This window comes from Mastigoproctus giganteus, chromosome 2 (genome assembly GCF_048544385.1).
Source record: "Mastigoproctus giganteus isolate SK-2022 chromosome 2, ASM4854438v1, whole genome shotgun sequence".
Classification (NCBI taxonomy): domain Eukaryota; kingdom Metazoa; phylum Arthropoda; class Arachnida; order Uropygi; family Thelyphonidae; genus Mastigoproctus; species Mastigoproctus giganteus.
In genome coordinates, this window is record NC_143576.1 from 194,124,377 (window position 1) to 194,143,390 (window position 19,014).

The 19,014-nt window shown below is 37.9% G+C and overlaps 1 protein-coding gene across 1 annotated transcript in view; it reads left to right on the plus strand.

Moving 5' to 3' along the window:
• Positions 1-19,014, plus strand: part of LOC150089873 (uncharacterized) — a 228,103-nt gene that overhangs the window by 177,381 nt on the left and 31,708 nt on the right. Inside the window, exon 13 of the mRNA XM_090390118.1 lies at positions 16,204-16,310. Coding sequence (XP_090246244.1) covers positions 16,204-16,310 — 107 coding nt within the window. The remainder of the gene's footprint in view (positions 1-16,203; positions 16,311-19,014) is intronic.

Genomic DNA, 19,014 nt, shown 5'->3' on the forward strand with positions numbered 1-19,014 from the left:
TTTCCAGATCCTTAGCATGTTTGGTTTCTCCTGTTTTGGGCCGAATTGGCTGGACAGTGAGGAATAATCAGGAATTATACGGTTTGCCCAGGAACAGAACATTGAATAAGAAGGAATTTTGATATCATTTGACGTGGTGTCGTTATTCATGTGCATTCCAGTGGATCATGCTTTGAATGTTCGAACGGTCTTGGAGGGCGATAATACTTTGAGAGATAGGACGAATTTGAATGCACAGGACATATGTGAAGGTGTTAGCTTGTGTTTGTCTGGCACCACTATGGTATTTGCAGGTGTGATGCATCAGTGGATCTGGGGCGTGGCTATGGGTTCACCTATTAGCACAGTCATTGCTAATTTAGCAATGGAAGAATTTGAGGATAGGATGTTGAGTTCCTCTGGTCCACTACCCCTGCGGCCGTGGAAGATAGCAAATGTATGTGGACGATACATTTGCTATACTACGTAGGAGACATGGGCCAGAGATTCTTAATTGGCTTAATAATGGCTCCCCCTTTATAAAGTTTACCTCCAAGGTCGAGCGGGGAGGGGCTCTTCCATTTTTGGATATTTGAGTTTACAGGATGGGCCGACAATTAAAAACAAGAGCGCTTAGGAAGGAGATGTGTTGGGCCCAGTATACTCATTTTGGTTCTGCCCAGACTGGAGGTCATAAGAAGAGTGTGGTTAGGGCTTTAATGAGCAGGGCTTGGTCGCACTTCTCTTCCTTGGAGGATAGGTAGGAAGAAATCAAATGGGTCACGGCCGACCTTTTGAGATTGGTTGTTATTTGGTTTTTTTTTTTTTTTTTTTTAGAAGAATTAGCAACTAAGGCCATATTGCTCCGGGGATATGCCGTGGTCATCCTCCATATTTAATGGTCACGGGCTCGAACCCCGGTCTAATGAAGAAGCGTGTGCTACACACTGTTGCTCCTGCCCACCAGGCTATGGAGGCGCCCCCTTATGAGATGTGGATTCCCACGGAACATGATTGAAGGTTGTTGTGGACATAGTACTCGGAGGGAGGAGGGGGCACCTGGCTCCATCGCGTACATTCCCTACTATCCGGGCTTGTTACAGCAAATAGCATGCATTTTACGCTCGTACCAATTACGTTGTGTGCAGCTTCCAAGTCAGAAGCTGTGCACGGTGATGGCGGCGGTTAAAGACGCTGTTGTGGGAGTTGACAAAAGTGGGGTTGTCTATAAAATTCAGTGCCCGGATTGTGGGTGACGTTACGTAGGTGAGGCTAAGCGCAGATTATGCGATAGACTGGGGGAGCATAGTAGGGCACTTAGGTTGGCTAATGTCTCGGGGTCGACCATGGTGGAACATGCCTGGGAAACCAGACATGGTATAACAGCCGAAGGAGCTATAATTACAGATAAGGTAGAGGGTTTCTGGAACTGGAAGTTACTGGAGAGCCTAAGGATTTGTTCCTTGGGTGATCATAGCTTGAATAGGGATAAGGGTTGTATGATTAGTGTAATGTTTGAGACCATTATCATGGATAGGGATGAATGTTTTAAAGTCGTATGGCCCCCGTGCCACTTCTGGTGCTAACATATGGGAAACGGAGTATGTGCAGGTACCATAGTACATCCTGGGTCTGCTGGGAAGGCTTGTGCTTTATAAATGAATTGTTGATGCAGCACTACTTATGTTGAGGAAGGCAGCAGATGCTGCTGAAAGCTTCAGTTTTATAGTATACAGGTTTAACAATTTTAATCTATACTTTACGGTCGATTTTACTTATTTATTTTATTTTATTTGTAATTTTATTCAGTTTTATAGTAGTACAGGTTTAACGATTTTAATCTATACTTTACAGTCGATTTTACTTATTTATTTTATTTGTATTTTATTTCATTTATTTTTATAAAGTTATGATTGGTCAGAGTTGGCGGCATCAATTATGGATTTTGGGTTTCATATCATACACTACCGCTTCAGTACACTCCACAAGAAAAAATCTGGAAGCATCAAATTTTGGGAAACATTAAGGCCATTCAGTTGGATCATGGCATTCATTCCATTTGATTTTGAGATGATGGTCAAGTCACTGAAGAACATTCTGACCATAAATAACAAAGAAATACAAATGTAATCAGTCATACTAAATAATGCAGAATGTTTACAGAATAGAGTAATCAATTTTTAGAAAAAAAAGTAATTAGTGGTTGGAATAAATTACTGTATAGCATTGTGCAGGTGGATAGTTTAGCTAGATTTAAGAAGGGTGTGAACAAATTATTTGAAGGAATGTGAAGAAATGAAGTTTTTTTTTTTTTTCCAGTGCTGTATGAACCTTGCTTCCCTGCATCATGTATAAGGCCTTGAATGGGTTGAGCAAGCTTAGTGCTGATGGCATTTCTTCCTCTTGCTCAGATTAAGAACTTGAGGGAAGCATAGATTCAAACTGAGGAAAGACTAGAAAAAGGATATGTGGAATAGGACCAGGGTATGTCTGCCAGGGGCAAAGGTTGATGACGTTGTAGAGCCGGATATCATCTTTTAAGGGCACAAAAGGTGATATAGTTGTACACGTTGGCACTAATGATATTAAGAGTAGAAGACCGGCGGAATTTGAGAGCCTTGTCGATCAATTCGGCCCTGGAGGGATTGTGCAAGGCTCAAGGGGTAAAATTTTTTTCAGCCTGGACTGTACTTGTTAACAGGAGAGATTGCTTCTACAGGGATGGGATACACTTAAATAGAAAGGGTGCAAGAATTTTTGCTGATGCTGTCGAGGAAGAGTTAGGTGGGTCGGAAAACTGCTAGTCGGGGGGGATACAAGGACAAATAGATTAACAGTAGCCACTGGCAGAGGTGGAAGTGATTCTTGCACTCCTTCTATTGAAATGAGCAGAAGCCTGAAAAACAAGATGCAGGATATTTCAGAGACTGCTGTGAGTCATTGCGGTACAAGTAAACACATGGGTTGTGTTAGGGTAGCCAAGAATAGAAACAGGTGCATGTATACCTGCGTGTACACCAATGCTAGGAGTTTGGTAAATAAATTTGATGAATTTGAGGTATTGCTCAAAACATCAAAGGCAGATATTGTTGGGATATCAGAGACGTGGTGTCACACAGATATAAGGAATGCTGAACTAGAATTTGGGGAATACAATGTGTATAGGAAGGATAGACAGGACAGGAGGGGAGGAGGGGTTATGCTATTAGTTAAGAAACACATAAAGTCCAAGGAAGTGAAGCCAGTCGACATCAATGGACAGGGCAGTGTCGAGTCAGTTTGGTGTGACATAAGCATAGGGAAATCAAAATTGAGAGTAGGAGTGTGCTATAGGCCTAATGACTCTGATGAGTATAATAAGATATTGTACAGGGAAATACAGTGGGCCAGTAAATCAGAGAGTCTTATAATGGGGGATTTTAATTTCCCAGATATTGACTGGAATTTGTGGGTTAGTCACTCGCACACTAGCAAGGCTTTTGTGGATTTATTGGATGATTGTTTTCTACATCAGCATGTTCGTGAGGCAACAAGAGGGAGCAATACTCTTGATCTGATTATCAGTAGTGATTCTTCATGCATTAAGAATCTGCAGATAAATGAACCACTAGGTGGTTGGAATAAGGGTTTTCGTTTTCGTAAAGGCGACTATGATGGTCTGAGACAGTATTTAAATTCTATACAGTGGGACCAACTGATGATGTTACCAACAGCAAACTCAAAATGGGAAGCATTCAAGGAACTAATCTTGGAGGCTACCAGGCTTTACATACCAACTAAGAAATATTGTTCAAGGTTTAGGCCTGAATGGTTGTCAGATGAACTAATGAGACATGTGGCAGAGAAGAAAAATGCATGGGATACATACAAATTAATGGGTGACATGGAAGCCTATGATAGATATAAGTTGGTCTGTAACCAAGTCACAAAGGAGATTAGGCAGGCAAAGGCAGACTACGAAAAATCCTTGGCAAAGGATGCAAAGAAAAACAGAAAAGAGTTCTTTACCTATTTAAACTCAAGAAGGAAAGGGATGAATCAGATTGGTCCACTGGATATTGATGGTTCAACAGTTGAGGATCCTGCTCAGGTGGCTAACAATCTAAACGAGTATTTTGCATCAACATTCACGCATGAGGAGTTATTCAGGAAGGAGAATGATGTAGGTAAAGTAAACATTGGCAGTGAGCTGGATGATTTTGTAATAACTGAGAGGAAAGTGGAGGAGAGATTGTTGAGGATAAACATAAAAAAGGCACCTGGGGTGGATGGGATCTATCCAGTTATATTAAAGGAGGCAGCAAAGGAGGTAAGCAAACCCCTAGCCATAATTATGAGTGCTTCTTTGGACTCAGGGGAGGTACCCATAGACCAGAGATGTGCAAATGTAACCCCAATTCACAAAGGAGGATCAAAGGCTGACACAAGTAATTATAGACCTGTTAGTTTAACTTCTGTTCCAGGTAAATTAATGGAGGCACTGGTTAAAGAAGCACTGCAGGATCATCTAGACAAGAATTCAGTTATAGCTCAGACGCAGCATGGTTTTGTTAAGGGCAGGTCTTGCCTGACCAATTTGATTGGATACTATGATGTAGTCACAAAAGAACTGGATGCAGGGAATAACTTTGATATTATATATTTGGATCTTAGAAAGGCTTTTGATACTGTTGCACATGGAAGACTGCTGCACAAATTGGAGCAGTGTGGCATTGGAGGCAAATTGCTGCTATGGATAAGGGGATGGTTGAGTGGCAGAAGACAGAGAGTGGTAATCAATGGACACTGCTCATCGTGGACTAATGTTATTAGTGGAGTTCCTCAGGGTTCAGTGTTGGGTCCGTTGTTGTTTTCGGTGTTTATGAATGATATTGATGATGGGATATCAAGTTTAATGTCCAAATTTGCAGATGATACAAAGGTTGGCAGGGTTGTTAAGGACACCACTGACGCTATGCTGCTGCAACAGGATCTGGAAAGGTTGAACAGATGGGCTGAGAGGTGGCAAATGAAGTTTAACATTGACAAATGTAAAGTACTACATATGGGAAACAGTAACCCCAGAGCAACGTATCAACTCTGCGGTACTACACTGACAGTGGTGGAGAATGAAAAGGACCTGGGGGTAATTGTGCAGGCAGATATGAAGTTCTCTGAGCAGTGCAGACGAGCTGCAAGAGTAGCTCATGGTGTCTTGTCAATGATATACAGGAATTTTTCTAGCAGGGATAAGGAGGTGATTATTCCCTTGTATAAGGCAATGGTTAGGCCACATCTTGAGTACTGTATACAGGTCTGGAGGCCTCATTTCAAGAAGGATGTAGAGCTGCTGGAACGGGTACAGAGAAGGTCAACAAGATTAGTGAATGGAACAAAGGGTTGCTCTTACGAAGAAAGGCTTAAGTTTTGCAAATTACAGAGTCTGGAGACTAGGCACCAGCGAGGTGATCTGATAGAGGTGTATAAGGCTTTGAATGGTTTGAGCATGCTCAATGCCAATGGGATTCTTCATCTTGCTCAGAGTAATCAGCTCAGAGGGCATAAATTCAAATTGAGGAAGGACGGATGTTGGATAGATGTGCGGAAATTTGCCTTTGGCCAGCGGGTGGTTGGTTGGTGGAACCGACTTCCATCACTTGTTGTTGAAGTTGATAGCCTAAACAAATTTAAGGCTCAAGTGGACAGGTATTTCGAGCGAACGGAGGGGTGAAATGGGAGTGGCGTGTTTTTTTTTTTTTTTTTGGCTGATGCTGAATAAGCTTGCTTTCTTGCATCATATGCCTCTACTAATGCTAATAATGCTAATGCTAAGACAGTTGTAGAATAGATGTGTAGAAATTTGCCTTTAGCCAGAGGGTAGTTGATTGGTGGAACAGACTTCCATCTCTTGTTGTAGAAGTTGATAGCTTAAATAAATTTAAGGCCGAGCTGGACAAACATTTGGAGTGAGTAAATGAGTGAAATGGAAGGGGTTTTTTTTTTTTTTTTTGGCTGATGCTGCATAAGCTTTTTTATTTATGTATTTATAGGTGGTGTATTATTTATGTATTCTTGCATCATATGCTAATGCTAATATTGTTAATGCTAACACTTAGAATTGTTTAAATAGATCTTACCTTACAATGTGAAAATCAGTCAGAACTTTTATTCACAATGTATTATTATGTTTATAATAAAATTAATTATAATTTCAGAGATTTTGAAGAATAACAGCATAAGTAGTATTATAATATAATTGGGAGGTCCCTACTACATTAAAATTAAATTTGTGTTTGTTGATAAAATAATCAAGAATATAACTTTTTGGATTTTTAATTTTATGTTATCATGAAAATACTAATTTAAAATCAGTTGTCTGAAGATATATTTCAAAGAAACATGCTCCATGAGGAAATGCTGTAAACCTTTGATTTGTGGTTGGATGGCAATGGATGTTGTTCTTCATAGAATAATAATATCCATTGCCAATCAGCTCATTCATCTGAGAGCTGGCAATTAGAGACAACAACTCTGAAGAACCTTCAGGAAAACTGAAGACAGTATTAAAAGATTATCAGGCAAATTTTTGTTTAACTATCTTTTAATTCTCTTTCTTTTCTGAATTTTATTGAATTGAATTTTATAAATTCAATTTCAGTAGTTTTGTGACATTATTTCCTATAATATTTTGAAAATTTAATTCTTATCTTTTCAGTATCTTGTAAGCTTAAATTTTTAAGTTGAGTAGATAAAGTTTTGGTATCTGTTTAATTACTGCAATATTTTAATTCTGATTAAATTTTAGCTGATTTAAGGCGTAAAGTTTATTTTATAATATTTCCTAATTTAATTCTTATCTTAATAATGGTTGTGACAAGATCCACTTTGATTACTTCATCCATGGATAATGTGACTCAACCAGAAATAGCCATTGGCAATTCCCATATGGGTCATAAGCTAATTGTTTGCACAGTCTGTGGCATATATTCAAAATTTGATCTGGTTGATAATCGCCACACAGTTGATGATCCTTTTCTTTGTGCCTGATGTAAGCAGTGTATTGATCTCAAGTTGAAACTTGGTGCATAACTAGAAGAATTTGAGGGCCTTGCAATCTTGTCAGGGACTCAAGATTTTATTAACCTGCCAAGTAATGCATCTACGATTTGGGCTCTAGAACAGAATAATCAAGGGCATACTGCTCTGGTTCAATAGAATTTAGTCCTGTTGGGAGATTCCATTATAAGGGAAGTGAATAACATTTTCTGTAATAAGGATAGGTGGGCTAAAACTAAAGTATGTCTGCTGGGTGCAACAGATTGTTAGATTTCTGATGATTTGTTGGAAAAGTATAGGACCATTTAGGTAAGAATGTGTGTGTGTATCTGCAGTTCTGCCCAGGCATGATAGGAAGAACTGTATGCTGAAAACCTTGTGAATTAACTCAATGCCTGAGGGATTTTGAAAGGCTTATTTGGGGGGGGGGTTATCACCATGACCCACATTTGTAGGTATGAGGAATCTGTTTTGTAGAGGCAGGATACAATTGAGTGACGGTGATGAGTTTATGCTATTTTCATTGTAGATACCTTAAAGAATTCAGGGAAACTACTAGTTGGGGGGGGGGGCACAAAGGTAATTTAGTTTTGCATCTGATGATATGGGTCAAAGTAATGCTTATGCTTGACAAGATGTTCTGGGAGTAGTGACATTTCAATTCAGCAAGAAGCTAATGCAAGGAAACAATCTTAGATAACTTAACAGGTTTGTCAGAGTAGTTAACTATATAAGAACACTTAGTCTTAACTGTATTTATACTGATGTTAGGAATCTTTTTGATCAAATGAGCAAATTTGAAGTCCTGGTTAGGACAACACAACTAATACTGACATAATAGGACTAATAGAAATATGCCACCCCAAAATAGAGGATGATGAGTTTCATTATGGTATATACAATGTATTTATGAAGGGGTGGTGGTGGGGTCATGCCTTTTATCAAAAGCAGCTTGAGTGCAACAAATGCTCTTGCAGATGCAGAAGCAAAGGTATAACGAGAGTGGGAGTAATCTACAGACAGAAGACTGTGAAGATTAGGATGAGAGCTTCTACAGGAAAATGGTATGGAGAAACAAAACTGATTTTTCTTATGGGTAATTTCCATTTGCCACTAAATGATTGGAGCAAGTGGGAGGGAGGCTTACCATGGAAAACAAAATTTTTAAATTGGCTGATTGCTTGTTATTTGTATTAGCATGTTAGAGAAAATACTAGGAGCAAGAATATTCTAGACCTGATCATCTCTTGTGGACTGGATGGCTTCATAGAGCTGACAGTACAGAAACCATTAGCAGGGAGTGAACATGAGTGCTGTTCTCTGCACCTATTGAAGAAATCTACATCTTTCCTAAATTGAGGCTTCAGACATATGCTGTACTCAAGATGTGACCTAATCATTGCCTTTCCTGCTAGCAAAGTTCCTGTATATCATTGAAAGAAACCCATGAACTGTCTTAACAACCTGTCTGCCTGCTCAAAAACTTCACACTGTACTATACAATTAATGCTCAGTCTTTTTCATTCTCACCACTTTGAGTGTGGTATCACCTAATTGGTATATTATTTTGGAATTACTGCTACCCATATGCAGTGCCTTGCATTTACCAATGACGAACCTCAATTGCCACCTCTCAGTCCATCTGCCTAATTTTTTTTAAATCTTGCTGCAGTAGTATACCTTGATTCCTGTTATTAACCAACCTACCAACCTTAGTATCATCTCCAAACTTAAAACACTAAGCTTTATATGCCCTCATCAGTATCATTAATAAATATAGAAACAATATTGGCCCCAGCACTGAACCCTGCAGAACTCCACTAATAGCAGAAATCCAAAAACAGCAAGGCCAATCAGTAACCACCCTTGCTCTTTACCCACTCAACCATCCCTTTATGTGTGGGGCAGTGTAAAAAGCTTACTGAAATCTAAATATATGATATCAAATTTGTTATTTGCATCCAGCTCTTTTGCTACTGTATCATAGTAGCTAATTAGATTGGTCAGAAAGGATCCCTCTCCCTTTACAAACTCTGTTGTGATTTCAGATAATTCCATTTCTGTTAAGATGATTCTACAGTACTTCTTAAAGCACTGACTCCACTATCTTCCCTGGAACAGAAGTCAAAATTACAGATCTACATTTGCACACCTCTAATCTGTAGAATTTAGGATTGAAAATGGCTGATGATGATGATGATGATGAATCTGTAGAAACTTCCCCTGAATTAGTAATGGCCATATGGTGCAAGGAAGCCTAAGGCTTATGCTGCACCAGCCAAAAAAAAAAAAAAAAGAAGAAGAAGAAGAGAGCATTAGTTAGAGGCACATGATTCAAGAAAGCAAGCTTATATAGCATCAGCCAAAAAAAAAAAAAAAAAATTCTAATTTCACCCATCCACTTGCTCCAAATGTTTGTCTAGTTCTGCCTTGAATCTATTTAAGCTATCAACTTCTACAATGACAGATAGAAGTTTGTTCCAGCAATCAACCACATGCTGGCTAAAGGAAAACTTCCACACAATCTATATCCTACAATTGTCTGTCCTCAATTTGAATTAATTTACTCTCTCAGGTGATTATTCTGAGCAAGAGGAAGAATTCCGTCAGCATTGAGCATGCTCAAACCATTCAAGGCTTTATACACCTCAATCAGATCACCTCGCAGGTGCCTAGTCTGCAGACACTGTAATTTGCAAAACTTAAGCCTTTCTTTGTAAGAGCAACTCTTTGTTCCATTCACTAATCATGTTGCCCTTCTCTGCACTCGCTCCAGCAACTCTACATCCTTCCTAAAATGAGGCCTCTAGACCTGTATACAGTATTCAAGATGTGGCCTGACCATTGCCTTATACAAGGGGATAATCACCTCCTCATCCCTGCTAGAAAAATTCCTGTATATCATTGACAAGACACCATGAGCTACTCTTGCAGACCGTCTGCACTGTTCAGAAAACTTCATATCTGCCTGCACAATTACCCCCAGGTCCTTTCCATGGATGCTCTCATATTTATGGCCTTTGCTTACCTCTGTTGCTGCTGCTTTCAATATTCCATCAGCCCCAAGTGCCTTATTTACTTTTAGCTTCAGCAATTTCTCTTCCACTTCTCAGTTATCACAAAATCATTCGCCTACTATTTATAACTTGTTATACTTCTGGTATTTCCATCCCTATAAACTTCTCGCATGAATGTGGATGAAAAATATTTCTTTAGTTTGTCAGCAACCTGAACATGATCATAAATAGTTATGCCATTCATATCTAATAGGCCAATCTTAATATAAGAAACATTAGTGGTAACATAAGAAAAGAATTCTTTACTACTTTTTTTTGCATTCTTAGCCAAGGGCTTATAATCTGCATTAGCTTGTCTAACTCCCTTAGTGATCTGATTTCAGACTAGTTTGTACTTGTTGTAGGATTCCATGTCTTCTGCTAATTTACAGTCATCTCATGCATTTTTCTTCTCTGCCACTAGTCACATCAGTTCATATGATATGGCACCTCCATAGCCAGGTGGGCAGGAGCAGCAGTGCATAGCACACGCTTCTTGATTAGACCGGGGTTCGAGCCCGTGACCACCAAGTACAGAGGATGCGGAAAGGTCAGGGGATGACCACTGCATATCTCCAGAGCAATATGGCCTTAGTTGCTAATGCTCCTAAAAACCAAATAACAACAACAACAACATCATGTGATATCCATTTAGATCTTAAACTTGAATAATATGTTTTAGTTGGTATACAAAATTTAGTAGCTTCCACGATAACTTCCCATCAACATGAATTGTTGAGGAAGCTTCCATCCTGCAGTGGGTTAATAATGGCTGCAGTTTACCTTTTTTTTTTTTTTTTATGATAACTTCTCTGAATGCTTCTCATTTAGTATTTGAAGTTGGTAACATCATCAGTTGATTTCACTGAAAGGAATTTAAAAACTGTCTTAAGTCCATTGTAGTTGCCTTTAAAAAAGCAAAATCCCTTCCCCTTACACTTGACAGGAGCTATCCTGTCAAGTGTAAGGGGAAGATCATTTGATATGGTGCTTCTGTAGCCAGGTGGGCAGGAGCAGCAGTGCGTAGCACACTCTTCTTGATTAGACCGGGGTTCAAGCCCATGACCACCAAATACAGAGGATGCAGAAAGGTCAGGGAATGACCATCGCATATCCCCGGATCTTTAAGTATATCCCACATCAGTAGTATGAACATGGCCACCTAGTGGTTCCTTTACCTGGATATTCTTCCTGCACGATTGAGTCACTTCTGATAATCAGTCAGTAATATTGCTTTCTTTCCTGCCTCTGTAACATATTGCTGCTGTAGAAAAAGTCATCCATCTAAAACATTTCTGTTATTGTGTGAGTAGCCAACCTAAAGTTCCGGTCGATATGTGAAAAGTCTCACACTGTAAGACATTCCCATGTATGGGCCTATTCTACCTGCCTTGTGGTTGTTCATGATGGCTGAAAGTGCTACTGAAGACCTCTATCAACTTAAGAAACAGCATAGAGTGTGAATACATTAGAATTATAGTACACCTTTAAAACTGTGGTCACAGAAGCCTTGAAAACATATATACTATTAAGAAAATATGGCACAAAGAGGATGCCAAGATGGTTGAATAGTGAGCTGGTCAGTCTAATAGAGCAAAAAAAGGATGGCATGGGACGGTTACAGAGTGACGAAAAGTACTGAAACTGGTAGCAGCTACAAGTTGATCTGTAATTATACCACGGAGAGGATTAAGTTGGCAAAGACAGATTATGAGAAATCACTGGCTAAGAAAGCATAGAATGGGGAAAAGGAGTTTTTCGTATATGTGAATACTAAGAAGAGAAGAATGAATCAGATTGGACCCTTGTGTGATGAGCATGGGAAGGTCTTAACTAACATAGCTAATATTGTGGAAATTGAACAGGTGTTTTGCATTGACATGTTTCAGAAGTAAGGCCTTTCATAGTGAGGAAAAACTGTGCAAATGAAGCTGAAAACCATGCAATTACCAATACTTACATTTCAGATTATATATTAGAGAAACTTTTGAGCCTGAAGGCAAATAAGATGCCTGGAGTTGGAGTCTAACACCCAGTTATTTTGAGGGGTAAAGTGTGTTTAGGGTCAAACGGCACCAGGGGTTTCCCCCCATCTCCGCATTGCTTTCATTGTGGGAGAACCAGTTCGCTGGGAAATGCCAGAGATTTAAAAGTGTATGGATATTGTATATGTGTAGTGTCATGTACCGTTGTTCATCTGGTCATTTAGCTCCTGGACCCCTACTGAGGCCCAACGTTGCCCCACTTTCGCCCCGTGGAGGCAGACCAGGAAACACCAGAAGACTAAGATTTACTCTGGCAGGTCCTGCCGCTTAATTTCCTGAGATTTCGGCGGCTAGGACCTTAAAAAAAAAAAAAAAAAAATAATAATAATATATATATATATATATATATATATATATATATTTGGTAAATTCGATGAGGAATAACGCGAAATTTTTGAAAGGCCGAATGTATGGGCGAAAAACGTAATTTGGAGATGATTAAATCAGTTCCAACGTGTAGGGCATTTGCTTACATATGTGTGTGGGGAGACTGAAGCCTGGGAGGAGAAAAGACAGAAGTATGGAGTCGAGAGAGGAGGCAACCCCAAGTCACAGTGGGACATGCCCATGCCCCACCAGAAGGGAAAGTGGGAATGGCAAGGAGGGGAGGAGACAGTAAGACTGTCTCCTCCCCCCACCGGGGATAGGGATATTAAAGATGAAGGAGGCTAGGGCGCCCTCTTCAAGTCGCCAAATGGCATTTGGCAGCTGTGCTGCGTTAAGTCTCTTTTCTTCAATGTCGAGTCGATTTCAGTCCAGTCGCTCATGGGGTAAGCCCCGTCCTTGTGTTTTTCACTTTCTTGTCAGGGTTTTCTCTGTATAGTATTTTATGGTCTTGTACAGTTTAACTTGTGATGGCCTTTCGTCAGACACGATTTATGGTAATTAGCAGTTTTCTCTTCTCGAAGAGGTCCTGCGCATATTGAGAAAGTGCTCTGTATTCCTCTTGTGTCAATGAAGTGGGATTCCAGTCCTTTAGGAAGGTAGTGTATCTTTGTAATCAGGATGCCTCTGAGATCTTCATATTCTGGACAGTCGTAGACCAAGTGATTCCAGTTCTCGACCTCCCCACACGTGCAGTTGGGGTCCTCAACAAGGCCGAACCCGAGCAGCTTCTCCTTAAAGGGGCCCATGACCAGTAAGGAGCCAAGTCAGGTGCTTCCCCGGAAAGTACCAGGCCGGTTGCTTGGGGCATATTTTGCTGAGGTCGGGGAGGAATTTTCTTGTAATTTCTCCTTTTGTTGTATCGGTCCATCTTTGTTGCCACTCCCAAAGTAGGTAGGCCTAATCGGACTTTTTCTGTTTTAGTACTACTCGCTGGGTCAATTATGAAATCCTGGAAGTTGAGGGGTGTGGCTAGAGAGTGCATTGAACCATTAAGTTTAATTATTAGGGCATCTCTGGACTCGGGAAAATTTCCTTTGTTTGGAGAGGTGCCAATGTATTGCCAATACATAAAGGCAGTTCTAAGGGTGAAGTGGGTAACTATTAACCAGTCTGTCTGACTTCAGGCAGACTGGTCTCACACATTTGATATTTTTTAAGTTTCGTAAACTTGTATGTATTGCTGCGCAGGTGCTGGGGTTTTGCATTCACCTGGTGTTACTTGCAGATGAAATCGTGCATGAGCCAATGCGAATATCGCGTTTTACTCGCATTGTTCCCTAACATATCAGTCACATTGGAGCAAATTCATGTTATAAAAATGTGCATTATAGCAGAACTGACTGTACTTTTCTTTGCTACTTTTGGATGTAGGAAATGATTTTGACAATGTTTGCTTGTATTTCAGCAAAGCAGACTTAGTACCATATATCTCTGATCTGGAGCATGGAAGAATCCTTAGATTGATCACAGAGTGGCTGCAGTATAGGAGGCAGAGTTGTAATTAATGGTTAGTCTTCAGATTTGGTCAGCATAAGAAGCAGGGGTCCCTGTGGATCAGTACTGGAACCACTCTTGTTTTTGAATTTCTTAATAATATTGATAAAGGGATATAAAGTAGTTAATAATAAACACCAAGCAGGACAACTTAATTAGCTCCAGGATTGTCAGAAAGGTGACAGCTAAGTTTTAATACAACAAAACGCAGGTTCTTACACTTGGGACTAGCAACCCCAAAATAACTTATACTTGGTGGGATTTAATCAAAAACAGTAGAGGAAGAATGGGATTTGGGAGTTACAGTATGCCCATGGTGTCCTATTGATGGTTTATTGTACATTTGTGTGTAGATAATAGGGATGCTGTAATCCCACTGTATAAGGCAATCGTAAGGCCACACTTAGAACACTGTGTTCAAGAACGAAGGCCTAAAGAAAGACATTAACCAAAAACAGCAAACCACCTGGTGCAATTGGGTAAGGGACATCCACATAAGGAAAGACTTGGAATATGTGGGCTGCAGAGTATTGTTGACCGGGCAGGCACTTTAGAGGACACCTGATTGAGGTATACAAGGTTCTGAGGGAAGAAAGTAAAACGAATAAAGGTGAAATTTTCACTTTATAAATGATTCTAGAACTAGGGGCCATAAATTTAGATCATGAGGGAAGAGGTTTAGACTGGATTGCAGGAAGTTTTCTTTTAGCCAGAGAGTTGTTGATTACTAGAATAAGTTACCTCCATGGGTGGTTGAGTCTGACATCTTGGGGAGATTCAAAGGTCAGTTTTATAGGTACTTATGTTAGGAGGGGGTAAAATAGGTGGTTTGTTTTATTATTATTATTTTTTCTTTTTTTTTTGTGTAGGAAAGCCACTTGGCTTCCTTTCACCATATGACTAATATGGTGCAAGGAAGCACCATATGACTAATATTAATAATAACATACTTTACTTGATGACAAAGTACGTTATTAATGTTAACATACTTTGTCATCAAGTAAAGGTAAATGATAGGGGAAATGTTAAAACAGAAGAGAAGGATATTTTAGACATATGGAGTAACTATTTTGATTTGCCAAATGAAGAAGCTGTAGCCATCACTAAAGGAGAGGAAGAGTTTGAAATGGGGGAAATTTTAGATACTCGCTATTATTGAGGTAGAAAGGATTATTGAAAAATAACAAATTTGGGAAGCAGCAGATGTAAAACAAAATTAGGTCTTATATATGGCACCTCCGTAACCAGGTGGGCAGGAGCAGCAGTGCGTAGCACACGCTTCTTGATTAGACCGGGCTTCGAGCCTGTGACCAAATACGGAGGATGCGGAAAGGTCAGGGAATGACCACCGCCACATCCCCTGAGCAATATGGCCTTAGTTGCTGATGCTCCTAAAAACCAAGTAACAAACAGGTCTTATATGTTGAAAGCTGAAGGAAAAATTAGTGTCATTGTGGTTACATTAGATATTCAGAGGTAATTTTCTGAAGGACAAGTTCCAGAAGATTGGACGAGGACACTGATTATTCTGGTGTGCACAATAAAGTTGATTGTGGAAATTACAGAATTTCACTCCTTTGTGTATCATATAAAATCTATGCCAGCATCTTAGAGGCAGGCTCAGAAATATTGTTGAATTTTTTTTTTTTATCCTTGGAAAGAGCAGCATGTTTTAGGCCAGATGGAATGCCAGGATCAAATATTTGCTAAAGACAAACTGTAGAAAAACCATGGGAACATAAGAACCTGTATTTAGGATTTGTTCATCTCCAATAATTTTTTTTTTTTTATGAAAACCCTAAGTATATTTAATTTTATATATTTAATAAAAGAATAAAAAAAAAAAAAATGAAAGAAGATATTTGTTGACGTTATACTTGAATTTCTGTAGATTATAATTTTCAGGAAATATGCATGAAGGAAGGTTGTTCCAGAAGCTGTGATGAGTAAATTGTGCACACTGCTAGCCTTATCTCCTTTTTACATATATTGACCAAAGGTCCCTTTTACCTTGACAGAAAAAATAAATTCTAGTTTGAACATAGCTTGAATGTGTTACAAGAAAAAATGCTTTTTATTTAATTCACTCATGGCAGCAGACATTTTGTTATCATTATGTTACTCTTATTAAACAGAATTCATGGAAATGTTTTGTTAGACTTAAGTGTATTTTTTTTTAAATTACTTTTCTCATTATTCCTTTGTAGAACAACAAGCAAAATGGATATACAGCCACTTGTTCCAGAGAAGCCAAATTTGCATAAATCTTTTGATGTTGCTACTAATAGTTTTCAGACAATGGCCAGTTACCAAGGTATTGATATATGCAGTTGTTTTTTGTTTTCTTTTTCTTTGTTTTCTTTCCTTTTCAGTGAAATATTAAATTACAGTGCTGGAACAATAATGTTTCGCTGCATGGGATACAAAAGAAGAGAATAAAATTTTATATTTTACTGAAACTGCCAATTTAATGGTCTGAGAAGCTAACAGTTATACATGAAAAATCTTGAATTTGCTTAAAAGTAAAACTATATATTTGGAAGTAATTAAAATGTTTGGAAAGGAATTAAAAGAATAAAAATAAAAATCTGGGCTTAAAGTGAAGGAAAATAAAAGTTCTTACAGAGCTTGCTTCATTCTCTGTGGTTACATAACTTGGATCTGTTCCTTTTACTGTCTTGAGAAAGACTGACTCTTTTTCTAGGTGGAAACAAAGGATCATTATTGATAGCATGTGATTTTACTTCTTTTATATGTTGTACCATTGTTTGATAAAATGAATGCAGCTGTTCAATCTAATGTATCTCACTGTGTATTGAGATTGTTATTTCTAGATATGTTGATGACTGCAATGCGCAATTTTTTTTATAATAACAGTTAAATCATTTGCTTCCATTTTGAAAGTTGTTTACCATGGTAGACTAAACCAAATGAATGATTCTGACTTAGTCATAGGCATTTCTACTGCCAGGTTTGTGGAGCAATTAACTTTTAACCCTTAAGGCAATCTATATTGACATGGTCTGGACCCTGCCAAAATAGATGGCCTTAAGGGTTAAAAGTTGATATAAATCATACAGATGTTATTAATTATATAAAGTTTGATAATATAAAAGTTGAATACAGATATTATAAATGATAGCACAACTTTCATCAATTGGCAGTACATTTTCAAATTTGAAAAATTTTCTATGGAAGTTTACAATATTTGAAATACAACAAATTATCCAAATTATCCAAGCATTAATATGACAATGCCTCATATTAATGTAAGTGTGAGAGGATGTTCATCCAGATGAGAAACCAAAAACTGAGTTCAGATCTTCTCTTTCTGGTTAGGCTTTCAAAATGCTCTTGGAGTATAGAAAGTAGAACCACTGTTATAAATAAAACTTTTACTACTCAGCATTTCTGAAGGAGAATAGTCTGCAACAGTATCTTTTTTTGAAGCAGTCATAATCCAAACAAATATACAAAAAGTTAAATTCTGAGTAAATCGTAAAGTTTGAAAGCATACTGTATGAAAAGTCCTATGACTATATTTTGATATAAAATACATGTCAAAATTTAATTTCTGTTGCCACATACTTGAAAAACCTTTTGCTTTTTCTGAAAAACTTCTGCTTTACTTTTCTTTTTTTTTTTTTCATGTTTTTGCCAAAAAAAATCTCCTGTTTTCCTTCTGCTTACAGTTACCTGATCTTCAGCTTCGTGAAAATCAAAAATTTGGATGAATTCCCTTTTCACTTGGAATTATAGTCAGCCATTTTCAGACAGAGAGACAGGGTTTATACCCCTGGAACTTGGTAATTTTTTAGTGCATGCAAACAGGACTGCAATACATTTAGCTACATTTAAAGAGTTAACTACATCCGTGTCAATCATATATGTAGTTAACACTGCATATATGATTGAAAAGTCACAGAATCACTTTCTTTGCAACTTTCCGTAGCAGTCCATCCTAGTATGTGAGCTGAAAGGCATTATATTTTTTCCCAGAAAAACCATTTTCTCCCTTCTTATAGTTTCCCGTTCTCCAATTTTTCAAGCGTTAAAAGTTGGCAGCTATGTGACCGAGTTTGCCCCCTGTCTTTAAAATAGTAAATTTTTGATAGTAACAGGCTCTGTGGAGCAAGTTTTTTGTGGAATTTTTGAAATTTTGTAAAAATTTGATCTTTATAGATAAATATTAAAATATGTCTTAATTTATTCTTATTTTGGTTTTATTTTCCAACATCAGAGTAAAATTATTGTCAAAAAATGAAATCAGAATTTTAAAAACATATATTGTAAATAAAAAATACATTCTTGGTTTCTTTTTGATGAAAAATTATGTTCTGTATATATTTTTTGATTTGGTTTTATCAATTACTTGATCTGAATTTGATAGAAATTCAATTTTGATTTTTGTAAGCCTAAATATGATAACTGAGGTAAACAGGTGTGATCTCATCCTTTAATTTCAGAGCCATTTTTGTACTGTCATCTATTATAAATTGTGCTTAGAATTACAAATAAAAGGTGGTGGTTGTGTGAGAAAATTTAAGACAATTTGTACTGGGCATGTCATTTTTTGAAGATTTTAAACTCAATCTTATTGCATTTGCAGTAATACTGATATCTGGAATTCTGTGGGATTTTATGTTATTATGGTGAAATGAAATCTTCAATCATATGAAGAACATAAATTTTCAGAATCTTCTCTTCATTCCTATTTTTTAAGCTTCATAAACTTGTTACTCTGTATCTCACTTGCACACATCGTGTTAGTTGCAATTTGTGCATGCAGTGTTCTTTGTTCTTGATTGCTTATCTTTTTTACTGTTTTAAATTTTACAACCAAAAAAAGGGGGAGCAATGAGCATAAATATCAATTAGTTAGTATATACATATTACAGTATTAATTAAGCTATGAGTAAGCATAAATTTATTTTTGCTTTGCTAACCTGTGAAAAATATTCTTCCCATTTTCACATATCATTTAATTTTGTTAATTGGTAAGTTAATAAAGTGTAAAT